The 21,088-nt window shown below is 42.1% G+C and overlaps 1 protein-coding gene across 1 annotated transcript; it reads right to left on the bottom strand.

Moving 5' to 3' along the window:
• Positions 1–20,177: 20,177 nt before the first annotated feature.
• On the bottom strand, positions 20,178–20,748 carry LOC112908636 (large ribosomal subunit protein uL11-like). The gene has a single exon (XM_072735115.1). The coding sequence runs from the start codon at positions 20,723–20,725 to the stop codon at positions 20,228–20,230; it is 498 nt and encodes a 165-aa protein (XP_072591216.1). The 5' UTR covers positions 20,726–20,748; the 3' UTR covers positions 20,178–20,227.
• Between the last annotated feature and the right edge of the window lie 340 nt (positions 20,749–21,088).

Here is a 21,088-nt window from a genome sequence, read left to right as displayed (position 1 = left end):
AAACAACAGAAATTTAGGTCCCACGGTGACGGAGGCTGGAAGTCGGAGATCACGTTGTTTCCCCTGGGCTTGCAGATGGCCGTCCTGTCTCTGTGTCCTCACACGGTTGCCCTGCTGTGCCTCCGTGTGTCCCCATCTCCTCTTCTTATAAGGACACTAGTTGCACTGGATTAGGGCCCGTCCGTATGGCCTCATTTTATTTACTTACACTCAATAGAGATCCAATCTCCAAATATAATCATATTCCAAGGTACTAAGGTTTAGGGCTTGAACACAGGAATTTGAGGTGTAGGGATAATTCAACCCGCAACACTCCGCTTAAGTAAAATGCTTTTTCCAAGATGTTACTGCAAAAGAATTTTAAAGCAAAGGAGCTAACACATATTCTCTTGAGATGCTGGAAGCTCAACCAGTCAAATTTAATTAAATTCATTTGCCAGTAAGTGAGTGTCTCTGTACACAATGTACTCCTCTAGAGGAAAGCCTATTGTCACCTCATCTTTGTGATTGAATCACAAAGGATGCCTTCCTCCTCTTCCTCCACCACCCCCACCCAAGTCCTTTTATCCCTTTCCAGTAAGGAAAAAAGAGGGCTCTTCTGGGCATGTCTACATTTTATCTTTAAACAAAAAGAAATGGATTCAGACATCGCAGAGCCAAGCCTTGTTACCTGTCATCGTGAAATGAAGACCTTCTCTGTGGTGTTCTCAGTATCCCTGACATGGAACGTGTGTCGAGCCAGGAAAAGGAGTGGGGAGAGGGGGCCTTTATAATATCTGTGAAGATAAGATGTTGTTACTTAAAAAGCCTTTAGTGCTGGTTATTGAATTTAAAAGTCCCACTTTGTCTTAAATACTTCTCTTTTTTTCCAATTTCACTGTGATTTGCATCATACGCTCTTACATAAAAATTACTCTCCAGACCAGAAATTCTTCATTCCGACATCTGTCCAAAAATGTTCCTTCTGCATCTTGTAGTCATAACTCCTTGTTTTAATACCACCACCTCCTCCTTCCTGCTGTCACATTCTTGCAGAAATGGCAAGTGAAGAGAAAACACTCCCTCCTGGGAACCCAGGAGATGCAATGTAATGCTCTGTCGAGAGATTTGCTATATTTATGCAACCAGTAGAAAACAAACACAGACATGTACTACAATCAGGAAACTCCTGTTTGCTCTATTTTTAAAAATCTTGGTTTGGTTTCTCAAGATGGAGAGCCAGCTAAAGCCAGAGTTTACAGATTCTTTACCAACAGTGACATACCATGCCATGATCAGCTGAAAGACCTCTCATTTAAAAGCAGTGACCTGAGAAACGCTAGTAAAACAAATGCCCTGGTTAGCATGGCACACACTCTCAGGAGCTCATAGCCCTACCCTTGGGTGGAAAATTGAGAAAAGCTGAATTTTTATTATAGCGTAGTGTGGTATGCTAGAAAAAAAAGTCACTAATAAGGAAAGACCTATTGAGGTAGAACTTAGGATCAACCTGTTATATATGAAGTGGAAGGCCTCTAATCTTGGAATCTTTGTTAAGGATGCAGAGCTGATATGTGAACCTAAGATTTTTCATCGTTCTGCTGTGAGACCCTGGATTATTTACAGTTTAATAAGTGAATATTCTAAATAACTGGGTCATAGAGTCACATTACATTTAATCTAATCCCAGTGGGAACTTTAAGTGAGAACTCAACAAGTTTATCCCAAATCGTCTTTGAAAGAGCAAAACATAGTAGCCAAAATAATTTTGAAAAATAAACACAAACGGAGATTGCTTTTCTTTACCAGATGCAGAACATGCTCTAGTGACTTCTACCGCTGGGGAAATAAGTGGATGGACATTTCCCTCTTCCTCCCAATAAATGCAACTAAAAAACCTTAAAACATATATAAAGCAAACATAGGGTATACTCTGACTGGCCGAGAGAAAAATCAGACTGTTTAGGGACCTTGGATCCCAAGGAATGACAGGGTGGTGAGTACTCTGGGTTTTCTTTTTGGCCTCATATACCTCGGACTAGATACTGGAGAAGCTGGCAATCAGAAAACACCCATCTGCAAAGGACAAAAAGGTTCCCAGAGAGGTCGGCTGCCTACAAAGGACTAGGAAAGGTGCAGCGTAGCAAGGCAGGAAAGTGTCAGGCAGTAACTGCTTTGTTCAAACCAAACACTATGGAAAGGCTGTGGCCCCAGCTCCGTACTCACAGGTGGCAGAGTGGGGAGCCTAGACATCCACTTCTGATAAGCCAACAAGGTGCTCCAACTTCCCACTGGATAGTGTCAGAGAAAGCAGAGGTAGGAACTGGGACTTTCATGCACACTGGGTGGCCGTGAGCGCTTCTCCTGTATCCTGTGGTGATGGTGGAGATCAGATGGGGAGATTGGACTTTTCACTGTCACGCCAGGTGCATCTCCCCCTGCTCACAGAAGTGATGTCAGGAGAGACCTACAGATTAACAAAGTTAAGTGAACTCCAAGCCTGATCAACTCGAAAAACCCCACTTAAGGATACATTAAAAACAATTTAAAAATCTTGAAGCAGCCAGAGAAAGATGACACATTACCTACTGGGGAGACACAATTTAATGATGGTGGATATCTCACTTAAAAACATGGAAACCAGAAGGAAGCGACATGTCATTTGATGCACTGAAAAAAATGTTTAAACCCAAGAATTTTGTATCCAGCAAATATATCCTTCAGTGATCAAGATGAAGTAAAAGAAGTCTTACATGAAGACTGGGAGAAATGATTGCCCATTCCTGCCTGAAAATAACATCTAGAGGAAATGATCTAAACAGAAAAAAAATAAGAGAAAGAATCTCAGAACATCAGAAAGGGAAACACGGTAGAGCTAAAATATGGAAATATACGGTAGATTTTTCTTCTGTTCTTGGGTTTTCTAAATTATATTTGGTGACTAAAGCAAAAATTATATGGTTCTCAATATATGTAGGGGAAAGATTTGAATCAACAATATTATTGACTATGGAGGGTAAAGAGGTATAAAAGGATGTGGTTTTTCCTCACCTCATTTGAATTTGTAAAATGTCAACACCAAAAGACCTTACAAGTTTTGAATACATTATATAATACAATGTCTAGAGCAATCACTAAAAAAGCAACACAAAAAGACACCAACAAAACTCCTATAAATAAATAAAGGTGAATTCTAGAAAACATTAAGAAGCCCAACAAAGGCAGGAAAAACAAGACAGAGAAATTCAAGAACAGAAGAAAAACTTGACAAATTAAATGGCAGACTTAAGGCTTGATGATCAATAGTTAAATTAAGATAAATGTTCTAAATGTACCAATTAAAAGACAGATATCCACAGAATAGATTAAAAAACATGAACCAATGACATATTGCCTACAAAACCCACTTGAAGATAATGATACTCATTTGTGGGAAGGTAAAAAGATGGAAAAGATATACTGTACAAATTTTGATCCATAGAAAGCTGGAGTGGCCATATTAATATCAGATAAAGTAAATTTTAGAGCAAAGGTAATTGTCAGTGCCAAGAAGAAACATTATATGTGATGACAGACAGAGTCAATCCACTAAGAAACATAGCAATTCCATGTATGAATGAACCAAAGGGCCGCCAAATATGTTCAGCAGAAATGAGTAAAACTAGAAGGAGAAAGACAAGTCCACGTTGGGGACTTCTACACTGTTCTCTCAATAACTGACAACAAACTAGACAGGAAAACAGGAAATGTGTAGACCTCAAAGACACCATCCCTAACCAGGATCTAGGCAGCATACATAGAGTAGTCCCATGCACAATGGCAGAGTTGCTTCTTTTTAAGAGACCACAGAACAGACACCAAGGTGGACATAACCTGGACCATAAAGCAAACTAAACACATTTAAAATAATTGAAGTCATGCAGGGTATGTCTTCAGAACCCCACCTAATATTAAAGTAGAAATAACAGAAAGGTAAGTGGAAAATGTTCTTCTGGAGATACCTTTCTCCATGCGTTTGGAAAAACAGTTGGAACCTTCACAGCACACTTCCAAATAATCCACGGGTCAAAAATGGAGTGTCAGAGGAACAAGAAAAACAAAAACAAAAACACAAACTAAATGAAAATGAAAACACATCTTACCAACACGTGTGGAACACAAAGGCAACAGTGCAGGGAGGGGAATTCACAGCACTAAATATCTGCAGTAAAGAAGAATAAAATTTTCCAAGTAATAGAAGCTCCCATTGTATGAGACCAGGCAACAAAGAGCAAAGCAAACATAATGCAAGAGAAAGGAAGGAAATAGTACAGAGAAAAGCAGGAATCGATGAAATTGTAAACAGAAAAACAATACAGAAAATCAATGAGACAGAACACTGGTGCTTTGAAAAGGTCAATGAGGCTGGCTGACAAAGAAAAAAAAAAAAGAAGACACAAATTATTGATATCAGGGATGAAACAGAAGATACCAAGACAGACCCTGTAGACATCAGAAGGATAAGATGGGAGAACTATGCACAACTGTGTGCATATAAATTTGATAACTTACATAACACAGACCAGTTCCTTAGAAGATAAACTGCCACAATTCACCTAATATGAAATAGATCCTTTGAAGCCATGTAACAATTAAGACAATTAAAGTAGTAATTAAAAAGCTCCTCAAAAAGCAATCTCCAGACCCAGGTAGTTTCACTGGAGAATTTTACCAAGTATTTAAAGAAGAATTATCACAAATTTTACAAAATATCTTCCAGGAAATAAAAGAGAAGGAAACATTTTCACCTCAATTTATGAAGCAAATATTATCCTCACAGCAAAATGAGACAAAGATGGTAGAGAAAAGGAAGAAAACCTAGAGAGAGGATTATCTTCGGGAAGATGCAAAAATTCTTAATATTGGCAAATAGAATTCACCATTATGTAAAAAAATAAAATAAAACCTACACATCATATCCAAAGTACATGAGAATGCTTAAACATTAAAAAAAAATATCAATCAAGGTAATCCACTATATTCACATGCTAAAGAAGAAAGTCACATGATTATAGCCATTGATGAAGAAATAGCATTTGAAAAATTCAGCACTCGTTTATGAAAAAAACTTGGAAAACTAGGAGGGGAGGGGAACTTTCTTAACTTGACAAAGAATATGTACAAAACCCCACAGCTAAAGTCATCTGCAAAAGTAGGTGTTTTCCCACCATAGTCAGGAACAAGGCAAAGATGTCCACTCTCATTGCTGCTATTCAACATCCTACTAGAAGTTCTAGGCAATATTATAAGACAAGAAAAAGAAATAAGAGCAATATAGACCAGAAAGGAAGATCTAAAATGCTCCTATTGACAGATGACATGACAGTCTGTGTAGAGAGTACCAAGGAAAATACAGTAGATAAGAAAAAAAACAAAGTCCCCAAGTTCCCAGAATGAATACATGAGATCAGCGAGGTTGCAGGATATATAAGGTCAACATACAAAAAATCAGCTTTGTTTCTGTACACTAACAATGAACGTGAGGGAATGGAATTTTTAACTACTATGCAATGTGCAATCTCTCAATGAATCATGAAACACTTGGGCATGAATCTAAGAAAACATATATGGGACTTGTATGGTGGCAAAGTTCTCATTGAATGTCTAAATAGACAGATTGTCTGCATTCATAGACTGGAAGACTCAGCGTAGTAAGAGTGTCAATTCTCCTCAGATTGATATACAGACTTAACACAATTCCTATGAAATCTCAGAAGGATTCTAAGAGATATAGACAAGAGTAATCTAAAATCTACACAGAAAGGCAAAGCAACTAGAAGAGCTAAAACAACTTTGAAAAAGAACACGGTAGGAGCAATTGTTCTACCCAATTTCAAGACCTACTCCATAGCTGTAGTTGTCTAGGCTGCTCTGGATTAGGAAGAAAGGTAGACATGCAGATCAGTGGAACAAAATCATGGGCCCTTAAATTATTCCATGATTATGGCCACTAATTTTTGACGGAGTTGCAAAAGACAGTCTTTTCAACAGATAGAGTTGAATTGGATCTCCACAGGCAACCCCGACCCCCCCGCCAAAACCTATACCTCACACTTCATGTGAAAACTCACCCGAATTGAGCATAGATTTAAAGATAAAACAAAGCTTTAAGAGGAAAAAAATTTAGAGAAAAAATCGTTGAGACCTATGGCTTGGTGAAGAGTTTTTAGTTATGACATCAAAAGCATGTGTATATTAAAAAAAATTATGAAGAGGACTTCATCAGCAATTAGAACACTTGTTCTCCAACATATCCTGCTAAGAACATGGAAAGACACATGGATAAAAAATATTTGCAAACAACATATCTGACAAAGGACTCATATCTAAAATAATAAATTCTCAGAAATCAAAGTCAAAAAATAATCTGACTATACAGTGAGCAAAAGACATGAAGAGATTATGTGGATGGCAAAAAAAAAACCACTTAAATAGATACTCAATATCATTAGCTTAATTTACATTAAGGAAATGGAAATTAAGACCTCGGTGGGATATCATTATACATTTATTAGAAGAGCTAAAAAAATTTTTTTTAAAGTGATAATCCCAAAATCTGGTGAGGAAGCAGAGAAACTGGATCTTTCATACACTGCTGGTGGAGATGAAAAATGGTACAGCCACTCTGGCAAATATTCGCAGTTTCTTATAAAGCTAAATCATATACTTACTATACAACCCAGCAGTTGTACTCTTGAATGTTTATCTCAGATCAATGAAAACTCACATCCACAGAAAAACCTGTAAATAATTGTTTGTAGCAGCTCTATTGGTAATCGCCCCAAAGTGTAAACAACCACAATGTCCTTGAATGGATGAATGGTTAAGCAAAGTGTGATAAATCATACATGGAGTGGACTGTGGGTACACACAGTAACTTGGACAGGTCTCAAGGGCATTAGGTGGAGCAGAAAAGGCCGGTACCAAAGGTCACATACTGCATGATTCCATTTATGCGCCGTTCTTGGAAAAACAAAATTGTAGAGATGGAAAAAGATTAGTTGTTGCCAGGGTCTAGGGATGATGGGGAAAGGATGGCGGGGTGACAACAAAGGGTCCCATGGGCCAGATCTTTCTGATGATGGGATATTTTTGTGTCCTGATTGTAGTGGTAGTTACACAAATTTGCAATCTGTGATAATGTGGCATTGACACACACACACACACACACACACACACAATACAGTGTGGACTTCCTTGTTCTGATACTGCGCTCTAATTATGTAAGATGTAACCATTGGGAGAAATGGGAAGGGTACATGGGCCCTCTCTTTACTATCTTTGATCTATAATTATATTTTTAAAAGTTCCCCAAATGGCAAAACCCAAAGTTAGACTAATTACAACAGTGAGGGTAGAGACCAAAGGATCCATAGAACAGAGTGCAACGATTCAAAAACAAGTCAATATAGAAATTTGGTACATGACCATAGTCAGATTTCAAATCAGTGTGGAAAATATGGATTGTTTGAGAAAACTGGCAATCCAAAACAAAACAAGTTAGATCTCGATACCACGTTGTAAATAAATTCCAGAAGATTCAAGAACTGAAATATAATTACGAGGGGCAGAAAACAGATATTTTTTATAATAAGCAGGTGGCAAGAGTCTTTCTGAGAATGATGTAGAACTGTAAGCCTGAGGGAGAAGAATCGCAGACTTGATATTGAGAAACAATACATTGTTATTTAGTAAGTGATATTATAAAGAATACGAGACCTGTGACCAATTTGGAGAACATTTTTGGAACAATCGTGAGTAATAAATAAAATTCTATTAATGAGAAAGTGGGCACGGAATAGATCGAGGAAATGAACAGAGGGGATGAAAACTAAGATGCCACACAGTATGTGAAAAGAAGCTCAGACTTATCAATAACCAATAAAATACAAATTAATGAAATTAAAAAAAGATTCATTGGTTAAAGGGAGTGGTCGTGTCTTGCATTCAAAGGACGGGGGGAGGGGACAGACACTTGTGCACACAGTTCGTGGGCTGGGTCACTATTTGTGGGGAGATGTAAATATCATGACCTTTAGGTCCAGCAGTTCAAATTGTAGAAAACTATCTCCTAGAATTACTCAGGCAGGAAATGTCAACATATATATGAAGGGAACTTATTTGCAGCATTAGTTAGAATTGTCCAAAATTTGAACCACTTTCATGTTAATTGGTTAAATAAAATATGATATTTAAATATACTGGAATTTTGAAAAGATTTAAAAAGTAGTGAAGCAGAACTCTATACACTATAAATAATTTAAAAAGTAGAGGATAGGGATGCCTGGGTGGCTCAGCGGTTGAGCATCTGCCTTTGGCTCAGGTCGTGATCCCGGGGTCCTGGGATCGAGTCCCACATTGGGCTCCCCAGAGCCTGCTTCTCCCTCTGCCTGTGTCTCTGCCTCTCTCTCTGTGTTTCTCATGAATAAATAAATGATATCTTAAAAAATAAATAAAAAGTAGAAGATAGCAGTTCAGTTCAGTTCAAATGAAACCTGAATTTTAGAGAATCCAGGGTCATTTAAGCTTCTACTACCTATATTGGCAATTATGTATGTTAATATTCATACATATATATGTAAATATATAAAATATATATTTGGGTATTTTTTGGTGGACTATTTATAAAAGGATACACAAGAAATTGATAAAACTTCCCAGAGAGAACAGTGGAATGAGGAATTGGGGGAAAGATGATTTCTTTAACATACTTTTCATTTTTACTGAAGTGATACAGATGTGTTGCCTAGAATGTCAAATGGCACTAGAGGTTCACAGTGAAAATGGGGTGTAGGAGTGGGATAGAGGTCTCCAGTTAAAAAGGAAAAAGAACCATTGAAGAAACAAATTAGGCCACATTACAAATGAAAGAACACATGAGTGAGCTGATTTTGGGAATCCATACAAGCACAGACATGTTTATTTTCCTCTTTTGGCTCATTTGAGATTCTCGGGAGCACAACTCTGGAGACCTCTCTCGATGTTTCCAAAGGAAGGGAACATCTGTACTGATCCACGGGACAACAGGCTAGGAAATGACGGGGCACCATCATCCCCTCTGCGTATGAAGGGCATGGGTGGTCAGAGGAATGAAGCTGGCGGGAGAGCGTGCATCTCCTCAGCTGTTCATGGAAATGGCCTCGTGTCCCTTCCTTGGTTGGTGACAGAGAGAAAAGGTAAGAGGGCCATGCGTGATCATGAAGTCACCCAGATTTCCGTGAGACACCAAGGGCTAGTGGGACCCTTGCCCTGTCTCCTCGGTTTCACCAATATGTCATACACCAATATGATCACACATTCCAAGTGCCACCACTTGGAATGTGTGATCCCAGAGCCACATGGTGCACTCGTGGACACCGCCCGAGGTCTGGGCTGCACTGGCCTCAGACTTTGCACAGCGAACCGTGAAAGGAGTGGAGACGCACTCGTCCCAGGCAGACCCTGTCCCCTATGCTCCGGGACTCACAGTCACTTCAAATCATTCATCTTCTTCTCATGTGGCTCCAGGGGCTGCCCAGCATGTCACCTTTCTCAGCATTTTAGGTCTCTCTTTCGGGTGAATAGGCGGCAGTGTTTTCTTTGTGGAATGAAACTGCACAAAAAATATCTTTGCAAGCAGATTTGCATCTTGATAACACTCTGTTGATGAGTCTGGCCGCAGAGTGCTGATGGAGAGTGTGGATCTCCGGGAACACTTCCAGCGGATACGCATCAGCGCGGTGATGCTCATCCAGCCTTCACAGCGGCCGGGGCGGCCTATTAGCTCCCGACACCCGGCCCGCCCTCCTGGGCCTCTCCCAGCAGTCCACGCTCCGGACACCCCCAGCGTCTTTGGTGGGTTCCTCCAGGTGCAGTGACTTCCCTGCTGCAGGATGCGGGGCTTCCTCTGTTTCATCCTCCTTTTCTCGAAGAGCCTTCCCGGCTTTGTCCAAGGGTGATAATGATACATGAGGATGTAATATAATCTACAGGAGAGAACACGGATTTTGGAGCTAGAGCCACATTCAAATCCTGATACTGCTATTTACAAGTCCTGGGTTGGAATCTGTTTCTTTCTGGGTCAGACAGAGTAGCAATATTTTCATAGACTCTTTTAATCCAGTTTCTCCATAAAAACAGAACCAGTAGGACATGTATGTGAATACACACACACACACACACACACATACACAACGGGGTTTATTATAAGGAATTGGATCACGTAATTAGGAAAGCTGGCAGGTCTCAAGATCTGCAGGATGAGTTGGCAGCTGGAGACCCAGAAGAGCCAGTGGTTTCATTCTAGTCCAAAGGGCTACCGGCCCAGGATCCAGCTGTTCCAGTTCAAATGTGAAAGTGAGAAAGAGCTGATGTCTCAGTTTAATGGCAGGCAGGCGGGAGGAATTCCTTCCTCCTTGGGAGTGGGTCAACTTTTTATTTTTATTTTCTATTCAGGCCTTCAACTGATCACATGAGGCCCATCCACACAGGGGATGGAGATCTACTTTACTCAGATCTACCAATTTAAATGCTAACCTCATCCAAAGTACTCTCACAGACTCACCCAGATTAATGTTTGACCGAATATCTGGACACCCTGTGTTCCAGTCAAGTTAATACATAAAATATAAAATTAAACATCCCAGAGATTTTTGAGAATTAGAAGTTAATGTTTGGGAAGTGCGTCAGTACCAGAACATGGAATGTGGGATTTTGAAAGTTGTTAGATGATTACTAAAATTAAAAAATGTGTCATATCATTGAATCATTTGATTCCCCGTAACAACCCAAGTTGGTGGGAAAGACAGAGGTATTCACCTCCTCTTACAGACGAGATCAAGGCATTGGTTGGTTGTGCAACTTGGTTCAGGGCTTTCTAGAACATTCCCATCCTTGTGCCTTTGGAGTGGGGTGGGGGCAGGTGCAGAGGAGGGTGGGAGCATGGCACGTGTACCATGCCAGACGCGGGTGGAGCTCTCGATACTCTGGGACCTCTGAACACCTTGGAGGGATGGGGAGTGGAGTAAGTGGGGTGACCAGAGGACTCGAGAAAGCTCCTAACCTATCTTTCCGGAAGTCTGAGAGGCGATGACTGAATGCCATAAATCCTCTTCATGCCAGAAGTGGCCGCACTGCCGAGATTCAGCCTCTGGGCGTGGCCAGCTGATGGGAAGCCGAAAAGACACAAGGACTGTTTAGACCCCGTGTCTTGGAACATGTGATCATTCTACCCATGCGGGATGGCAGTTTAACTTCGCACTGTCTTAAAAATCACAGAACCTGGAGATTGAGAGGGACCTTAGATTTAAGCTAATCTGCGTTACGACCCATAATTCCACAGCCACATAAGAATACCCGCATCGTTGCGTCTCTATGTTTGCGAAACACCGTCAGATATATTACTCACGATGACCTGGACACACAGCATGAGAGTAGGATGCACATGTCTTGGCCAAGGTCTTACGCTATGTAGAGAAGACCTAGGGCAGGGCCTCCTATGACCCTCTCTGCTCAAACTCCCCGGAGAGGGGAGGTCTCTGTTCCACACGGTGTGACACGGCCTAACAGATATCTCCCTGGACTGACACTGTTTTCACTCATTTCTCATCCACGGACTGTAAACTCTTTATTTGAAATACATGTTTGTGTGAGTTCTGTGGGTGACTCAGCCCTCTCCTAGAGGACAGCTGTTCACAAGTTTAAAGACAATTCCTGGGTGCCCCATGAGCATTTGTACTTTTCTTTTTGGGGTCACAAACTTCAGGTCCCTGTGCGCCCCATGATGGGGGCTTTAGACGCCTCCCATACCCCCCACCCAATCTAGTTGCTGGAGGCATGCTCCAGCAAGCGATTTGTAAGATGCAGCCTGACAACGACCATGATGCTCCGGTGAGGTCTCAACCTTCAGAGTGGAGCGTGCGCTTGTTCCTGGACCTATAGCCCCAGACGCCAGCACACAGAGAAATGCCAACACTCAGCACAGCTGCTATCACAGGTGGGGACACTCAACCCATCTGTGCCCCCACTTACTCCTTGAGTTTTGTTCAACCTTCAATGCCTCCACTGTCTGGCCCCTGGTTGGTGACCTCTGGGCCCTACATTTATTCTCTTATGTTTGGCTTCTCTCTTTCCTCTGTTTGGGGGGTGGGTTTGGGGCATCACCATCATCTCCTTGGATTCCTGGAACCCTACAGATAGGGCAAATACACACATGGATGGACTATGACCGTCTTTATTCTATATAGATCACCTTATTAATATATTTATGACCATATTGATTTTATTGAAGGGCTATTGATATTGAGTTTATCATCAGCTGTGCCCACCTCCCTTTGTTCAGATATTCGGTTTTGTATCGTGCTATTAATATCTTGGACTCCACCGTAACTCCATAAGAATGTTTAAGGCATTTTTATCCTTTCATCTTTAGAGCTCACCTTTCTTCAAAGCTCCCAAATCACTCATTAAGCTTAACTCAATGTTAAAAGCTGTCCCATGATCCTTTTTAATTTTTGTGATTTTTTTCCCCAAGATTTTATTCATGTATTTATGAGAGACACAGAGAGAGAGGTGGAGACACAGGCAGAGGGAGAAGCAGGCTCCATGCAGGGAGCCCGATGAGGGACTCGATCCCAGGACCCCAGTATCACGCCCTGAGCCAAAGGCAGACGCTCCACCACGGAGCCCCCCAGATGCCCCTGGAGGTGAGATTCACCTGAGCATTTATGTTTTGAATTGCTGAGAAATACAAACAAGGAGGCAACGTATGCACAGATTCTGCCTGCAGTGTGTTTGGAACTTGGGACTGGGACCTCGTCTCATGCCACAAAGGACCCTAAGAGGAGAATGGGGCTCCCTCGAGGCCCAGGGCAGAATGTCTGCCATTTTTTTAATAGGCGAGTGGAGCAGATTCAACATTCACTTTTAAATGTATTTACAACCAATGTCAATGTTCTGAGAATTTCACTGACGTGTATTTTCCCTGTTGTTATTCACCACATCCAGTGCCTCCTGGAAGTCCCTGCTGCATGTAGGGTGAATCCAAGTACCATTCCTGGGTCGTGCAGTCCACATACACGACCTACTTCTACTATGGAGCATACAATCATATTTTACAACACACGGTGTACAGCGAGGCGTGATGTATAACGTGGAATACAAACAAGGATTGACAAACTATTTCCCATGGGTTCACCATCTACTTTGTAAAACAGATTTGTTTTAATTTGGATACAGCCACATTCACTTATTTACAGACTGGTCACAGACCTTGGCTACTACGGCAGAGGTGAGGTGTGACAACACAGCCCCCGTGTCCCACAAGCCTAAAATTTTATGTTTACTGTCTTTCCCCTTGAGATAAAGTCTGCAAATCCCATAATACGTAATATAACATATAATAGATGACATGACATGTTAATATAGAATATACCACACACAGTGTATAAGACAGAGTAGGCGATCTATGACAACCTACGGGATCATAATTCATAAACGATCGTTCTATTTGTCCAAAGTCGTGGGATGAGGCATTTGACGGTTTGTATAATTAAACCATTAAAGCCTTTCTCTAACTTAGAGTATTCGTTGTGTCGGAAAAAATCTGAAAATTGTCCCCTGGGACTGGTTAGAAAACCCAGAAACCATTATACAGGAATAATGATTGATCCAGCAATTAACAAACACAACTTAGTTGAGGTTTTTCTGTTTTCTGAATAAATTGTTAACAGATGTAGTAACTTCTGAGGCTGGTCTGCATCAAGGACAATGGTTCAGATTGGGGGTGAGTGATTGATTCTCTGAGCCCTTCAGAGAACACACACAATTGGCACAGAATCAGTAGATTTGAATACTGTGGCCCAGATGGAGAAACAGCTTTGAGGTGTAGAGCGTTCAAAAGCTAATTTTGAGGGATACGGTATAAAAATCTAAATGTGTCGAACAGATGTATGGAGATTTTTTTTCTTTTTTTTTACTGTGTACGTTTCTTGGACCCGTTCAATTTTGTGTGTGTTGCTCTTTGGCCACCCTTACGGCAGAGGACCAGGGTAAAGCCGGTACCGTGCGGGCTTTACCCCACAAGGTGGCATAAGGAGTAAGGTGGCCGGGGGTGCGTGGGGCCCTCAGGGGCGTGGAGCCTCGTCTCCTGCCCTCTGGTTGCGGCAGCTGGGTGCGTCTGGGCTGCTCTCCGGCTCCGACCTGGGCCGTTGAGGCAGGGCCTTGGTTCACGAGGATTAACGAGGAGTACGTACACTTGGCGGAAACGCACACCTCTCTCTGTTTGTCGACAAGGAGACACGGCCTAGTCTTACTAGAGCCAAACAATGCTCATCTGATAGTATGAATATTCATTGGATGCAAGGAATTAAATTATAGAGGCATCTGTTACACCACGAGAGAGTTAACGGCTACGTCGGGCACTTCTCGTCTGTTTGGAGCATTCACGAAGAACCTTTTATCTGAATAAGACCAGGAGCTTCTTAGTGCACCTCTGCTAAACTCAGGCGGCCCCCCGAGTTCGGCCGGCGTGGAAGTAGGTGTGGCGGGCGGTGTGCAAGCGCCCTCGGGACGCGGGTCAGCACGGGGCTGACTTTGGAGACATTGGCGGTATTTACCTGTGGTCCCTGCTCACCTGCTTACCCCCCCTGCCCTCTCCTCCCCTGATGACCCTGCCTCTTTTAGGGCATTTACACATAGAGGGCTGGTGACTCTCTCCCTGGCTTTGATGGCCTATGACTCTGCGGGGGGCGGGGGGCAGTGTTAGGAAGTTCCCACTGGGAGGATGTCACTGGGCTCCTCCACGTTTCTTGATAGAACCACACCTGCAGGAAGAGCTGTGTCCAGCCCCTTGGGCAGTGATTTCCAGAGGGCCTCTCCCAGGACGCCCACCGTCCTCGTGGCCTACATGGGATGGGTGAGGACCTACATGGGATGGGTCACGTATCAGCCTCCTCCTGGGTGGTGCGCTCTGTGAACCTGTGTGAACAGCTAGGTATACATTTCTCACGCATCCTATTTCCTACCTGCAGTAACAAGGCCATTGGATACTCTCTGGTAAATGGGCACCAGGGTCCCCACGAGTCGCTCTGTGGACAGGAAGGGGACCACGACAAGGAAGGGACACCGGGAGCCTGACTGTGGATGGAGCGGGAGCTGCCTCGTTAGGGGAGGTCACGTGGCGGCAGTCAGGGGGAGGAGGATCCCCTAATTACCTGCGGACTCTCCTCTCTGTTCCTAATTAATTTAGCTCCCGATGGGGCAGCACCAGGCCCTCGCTGAGAGAAGAGATAAGTATCTGCCCTCCCTGAGCCATGTGCCCTCACGCCGTTGGCCCCAGCATCAGAGCGCTGGCACAGGTCTGGGCACCCGCCTCGCCGAGAGGTCCTGGCAAAAGCCCGTCTACCCCGTGAAGCTTATAAAGCCACCGACATTTCGAAATCCTCCTGAGCTTTGTTGTTCTGCTGTTACCCCGTCATCCCTTGGGGGCAGTGTGTCATCTGCTAATTATTCCCGAACGCTCATTATGCTCATCCCACTGTGATGTAAGGAGGAAGGGGGGGCCTCTCTGCCTGGAGCTGGCCCAGGACTGCAGCTATGTGGAATCCCGAGTGATCCAACCTGTGGGCCACTTTGTTTTCATACCCAGTGGGTGCTGTTTGTTTATTGACGTGGAGGATTTGGAAACTACTGTTCTTTCTGCAGGTGCTGACAATCCCAGCTGCGCAGACATGAGCATCTTGTGCGTAGAGGATTTAGCTCTGGTCTCCCAGAGCTGGAGCATGACTGGGCTTTTCCAAGACGAGAGGGAGGCTGGGTTGACAGACAGTCTTTGTTAGCCTGGTTCCTACAAGCTGGAGCTGACTCTGTCTGGGTTCATCCAGACGGCCCTGGTTCATGGCTGTCATCCTAGCTATTAACTGACAATACTTACTTCCACTGTCAAGGGCGCCCCGGTTTGACGATCACATCCCATGGGTATCCTAGCACATGGTCTTCTGAGTGGGTCGAGGAGGCAGTGAGACACCAGAGGAATCAATCACTGTTCCTGAGCTTTCCGCACTAACTGCCCTCTAGGGTGGAGATGCTTGAGATCTTGAAGGTTCTGTGTGCAAAGGGATGGGAGAAGGAGCCGGACTGGTGAGCTACTGGCTTCCAGCAGTCTACACATGACATTAACTCATCTGATCCTCAAGAGAACATAGGGAGTATTGCCACCCCCAATTTACCTTTAGGGAAAGAGGTTCAGAGGTTCTCCCAACAGTGCAAAGTAAATGGTAAGACAGGGATTTGAACTGTCTGCCTTGAAGCAGGCCTGTCCAGGACACCACACTCACTGGAAAGACAGGGAGCACACACAAGCTCTATCAGCTGAGCCTTTGAGGGTTATCCCAGGAAAGGGAGAGGACAGTCGGGTGATAGAGGTTGAGACCTACATCAGATGCTGCTAGGCAGGACCTGGAAGTCATGGTGGTGCCTGAGTGGGGACCTTGACAAGGGATCACTGGGACAGGACTGGAGTGACCCTCCATGCAAAGAGTGGGGTGGGTTCCCTGGCTGCTGGACCAAACCTGTGGGTTGAGGACTGGGACCCTGCAGAACATGAATGTGGCAAAGAATTATGCTGTTGCAACGAATCGGGACAAGGAAGGAAAAAGAGAAAATTGCTACTGGAAAAGTGGACGTGGGTGTTAGGAAGGGGAGATAATAGTGGGAAGGGAAAGCTGATATCGAGATGGGGAAATTAATGCTGAGAAGGCCAACAGCATCTGCCTCGTGCTTCAAAACAGTTGCCAGAGCACCTCAAGAGTCCTCAGCTCCAGGCTTCGGGCCTCGATCAGCCCCTCCATGTGCCCCTCCCTCCTAGTGAGTCATGCCATCTGGGGGTCCTAGGTGATCACGCCCAAGGTCAGGCAGGGCTGGTAAGCCAAGGGTACTACCTCTGTACACCTGAGCATTGCATTATGTGGATAATAAAGTGCTGGTGAGCCTCCTTGGTTAACCTTTGCTTCATGGTGTTGTGAAAGTCCCGTTTCCCTGCAATCGCAAGGAAGCAAGCCTCTGAGCAGAAGGCAGAGTGAGCCCTAAATATCCTAGGTGATAACTCCTCCTGTCCCATAGCCACACACTCTGCTGGCCAGCTGTGTTTCCTCTGGTACGTTTACCTCGCCAGACTCTGAGAGCCCTTTCTTTTAGATTTGAAAAAAATAAAAAACCAAAGAACATTGACATGATACTATCAACTAAATTGCAATCCTGACAATCATCATATGGTCTCACTCATACGTAGAGTATAAGAAATAATGACAGGGATTATAAGGAAAGGAGGGGAACTGAGTGGGAAAAATTAGAGAGGGAGACAAACCATGAGACTTCTAACTCCAAGAAACAAACAAAGGGTTGCAGAAGGGGAGATGGGTGGGGTGACGGGCACTAAGGAGGGCACATGATGGGTTGAGCACTGGGTGTTATACTATATGTTGGCAAATTGAATTTAAATAAATAAATAAAGGAAATAAAGACCTCAGAACCAAAAAAAAAAAAAAAAAGACAATGATAAATGTTTTCACAGTTGAAATTGAAACAAGTAACACACTGAGGTGCCATTTGCCATCTGTCAGGCTGGAAAAAAATGTAAAAGACTGTCCACAATTAGTGTTGTTGAGGATGAGGGCAACTGGCACTCTCCTACATTGCTACCAAGAAAGTAAAATTACAATGCTTTGGAAAATAATGTGGCACCTTCTTCAACAAATTTTTGTTGTTGTTGTTGTTCAATAAATTAAACATGTGCCTCCTCACTGATCCCCTCACTGCCCTCCTGGGTGCAACTGTGCCCCAAGAGATTGAAAGCACATGCTCATGTCAAGGACTCCTGCACTAAAGATCCTGGCAGGTCTACTTTTAATAGCTCAGAGTTGGAAACAACATAGATATTCATAAATGAGTGAATGAATTAAAAAAAAACATACCTTTCTGCATCCTTCCAATGTAACACAACTAAGAGATTAAAAATAATAAAACTGTGAATCCATGCAATAAATGTACCAATCTTAATTTTTTTAAACCAAGCTGTGTAAACTCAACCCTGGCCCCAAATCATATTGTATTATTCAACTTTTCAAAATTCTAAAAAATGTAAACTAATGTAGAACAACAAGCGAATGTAAAGTTTCATTTGAACCTGGGAAGGAGGGTGAGAGGGGCCAAAAGAAGAGAATAAAGAGGACACAAGGAGATTTTTGAGAGGAAGGGACATATTCAGTCTTTTCACATAGGAATGAATTCTCTGGTGCATGCACACGACAAAACTTAATAAATTGTATACTTTGCCAAAATAAATAGATCAATAAGTCAATTGCAGACCTAATTTGGATTTCTAAGGTTTTAAACATGCACTGCTTCTCATTATCAAAATGTTTCGAAGAACTCACCAGTGAAACTCCTTGGGCCTGCTGATTTCTTTTCTTTTTTCTTTTTGTAGGTTTTAAACTACGACCTCAATTGATTTACTCGTTATGGGACTATTCTTATTATTTAACCTCAAGTGAGTGTTGGTATGTGTGGGTTTTGAGGAATTGGTCTATTTCATCGAAGGTGTTAAGCACGTGTGTGTGTAGAGTCCCTCGTAGAATTTCCGTAGCCATTTAATGTCTGTGAAATTGGTAGTGATACTTCTTTTTCACTCCTGATATTGCTAATTTTTGTACCTTCCCTTTTTTAATTTGTCGGTCTTGCTAGACATTAGTCAATTTTATTGTTTCAAAAATCGGATCAGCTTTTGAGTTAATTTTATCTATTATTTTTCTGCTTTCAATTTCACTAATTTCTGCTCTTTCATTATTATTTACTTCCATCTGGTTGTTTGGGTTTATTTGTTCTTTTTATGATTTCTTGAAGTGGAAGCCTAACTCATTAATTTTCTTTCTTTTTTTCTAACAGAACTATTTAGTGCTATAAATTGTCCCATGTGTGCTGCTTTGGCTACAGCCAAAGCATGTTGTCATTGTATTTTTCTATTCAATTCAATACATTTTCCATTGTCCTGTGAGAATTTCTCTTTGGATTATTTAGAATACATTATTTAATCTTTAAAGTTTGGAGATGATCTTTCTGCTGTTTGTTTCTAGTTTAATTCCCTTATGGTCAGGGAACATGAATTTGTTAAATTTTGTTTTATGGACCCAAATATGGTCTATTTAAATGGATATTTCCATGTGTGCCTGAAAAGAATGTGTATTCTGCTAATGTTGGGGAAAATATTTTATAGATGTTCATTAGATCCCCTCAGTTAATGGTGTATTCAGTTCTTCTACAGCCTTGTTGATCTTCTAAGCATTATATTTATTCTTGAGAGAGGGGTTTTGCCCATGGTCATAATTGTGCATTTGTCTTTATGTTTTTAGGTCTGTCAGCTTCATGTATATTGAAGCTCTGTTGTTTGGTGTGTACACATTTAGGATTGTTACATCTTTTTGGTGAATTAATTCTTTTTTTATTATGTAATGGTTCTCCTATCCTTGGTGATTTTCTTTTCCCTGGAGGCTACTTAGTCTGATATTAATATAGACATTTCTTGTTTCTTTCTGTTAGTGTTTGCATGTTATACATCTTCCATCCTTTTACTTTTAACATACTATATAACTATATTTGAAGTCAGTTTCTTGAAGACAGCCTATACTTAGCCCAAGTCTTTTTTTAAAAAATCCATTCTGGGGGCACCTGACTGGCTCAGTAAGTAGAGCATGTGACTCTTGACTCAAGGCTGTGAGTCAAGCCCCATATCAGGCATGGGAACTACTTTAAAAAAATCCATTCTCATCATTTCTGCCTTCTAATTGAGATGTTTAGAACACTTTCATTTAAAGTAATTATTGCTATGCTAATATTTAGGTTGCCCATTTTATTATTTGTTTTGTCTTATTTTACTGTTTATCTTTTTCTGACTTTCTGTGGATCCCTTGAGAATTTTTTAGTATTCCATTATTATTCACCAATAGTTTTGAGTATTTATTTTTGTATAGTGTGTGAGATGTGTGTGTATGTATGTATGTTCAGTCTAGAAATTTGAAATCCATCTTGATATATTATAGTTCCCTAGTATCAATATTTTACCACTTGAATGGAATGTAGAAAGTTAGCACCACTTATGTACTTCTACCCACCTCCCTTTTCTTTCTTCCTTTTTTTATGGTTGTCAAATGATCCTTTATTGAAATATTTTCCTTTGTAGTTAACTCGCTGGGCATTCCACTGCACCACTATTGATGTCATCTGTGATGTCATGAGGGTGACAGCCATCAACATTGCAGCCCACAGACTGGGCAGTCCCCAGGATCTCTTTGATGGTTCCAGAGAGTTCTCTGGCTAAAGATTGGTGTTGCATCTGTTGGGCAATATTGACAATCTCATCAAAAGTGGTATTTCCACTGTACTTAATGTTTTTCTGCTTCTTTCTGTCTCTTGGTGGTTCCTTGAGGGCTTTGATAATCAGGGCAGAGGCAGAAGGTACCACTTCAATCTGGGCCTGTCTGTTTTGAATGGTCAGTTTCACTGTAATCCTTAGACCCTTCCAATCACTGGTTGCCTTGGCGATGTCACCACCAACCTTTTTTGGAGATAGACCCAGCGGGCCGATCTTCAGGGCCAGGGCAGACGTGGCACCGACCTCGCCACCGGTGCACCTCAGGTACATGACTTTGATCTCGTTGGGGTCGAACTTAGGCAGCATGGTGGAGGCAGCTGGTGTTGGATGAACCCAGATTCGGGACAACCAAAGACAGTAGCACCTTTGCCTACTCCGAGCCTAAAGCCAAAAAAAAAGCCCACTTCCCTTTTCATAATTTTCTTAAATATTGCCTCCACACAGATTAAGAACAATATTGGACAAGATGACAATTTACTGCTTACTACCACAAAGCTGGATTTTGAAATCTTGAGTGGAGCAGAATACAGAATCATTTTATTATTTTTATTTATTTTTTTTACAGTATCATTTTAAATGAAATGTTTGTTTTTCCATTGGGCTCTCTTTGTTTCTGATTTTCTGATTTTTTTTTATTATTTCATTTCTGTCTGAAGAACTTCCTTCAGT

Source organism: Vulpes vulpes, chromosome 1 (assembly GCF_048418805.1).
Source record: "Vulpes vulpes isolate BD-2025 chromosome 1, VulVul3, whole genome shotgun sequence".
Lineage (NCBI taxonomy): Eukaryota > Metazoa > Chordata > Mammalia > Carnivora > Canidae > Vulpes > Vulpes vulpes.
This window is presented reverse-complemented; position numbering and strand designations above follow the sequence as displayed.

Excerpts from the sequence above, each read along its gene's own strand:
- LOC112908636 (XM_072735115.1), bottom strand. The coding sequence starts at position 20,725 with ATGCTGCCTAAGTTCGACCCCAACGAGATCAAAGTCATGTACCTGAGG.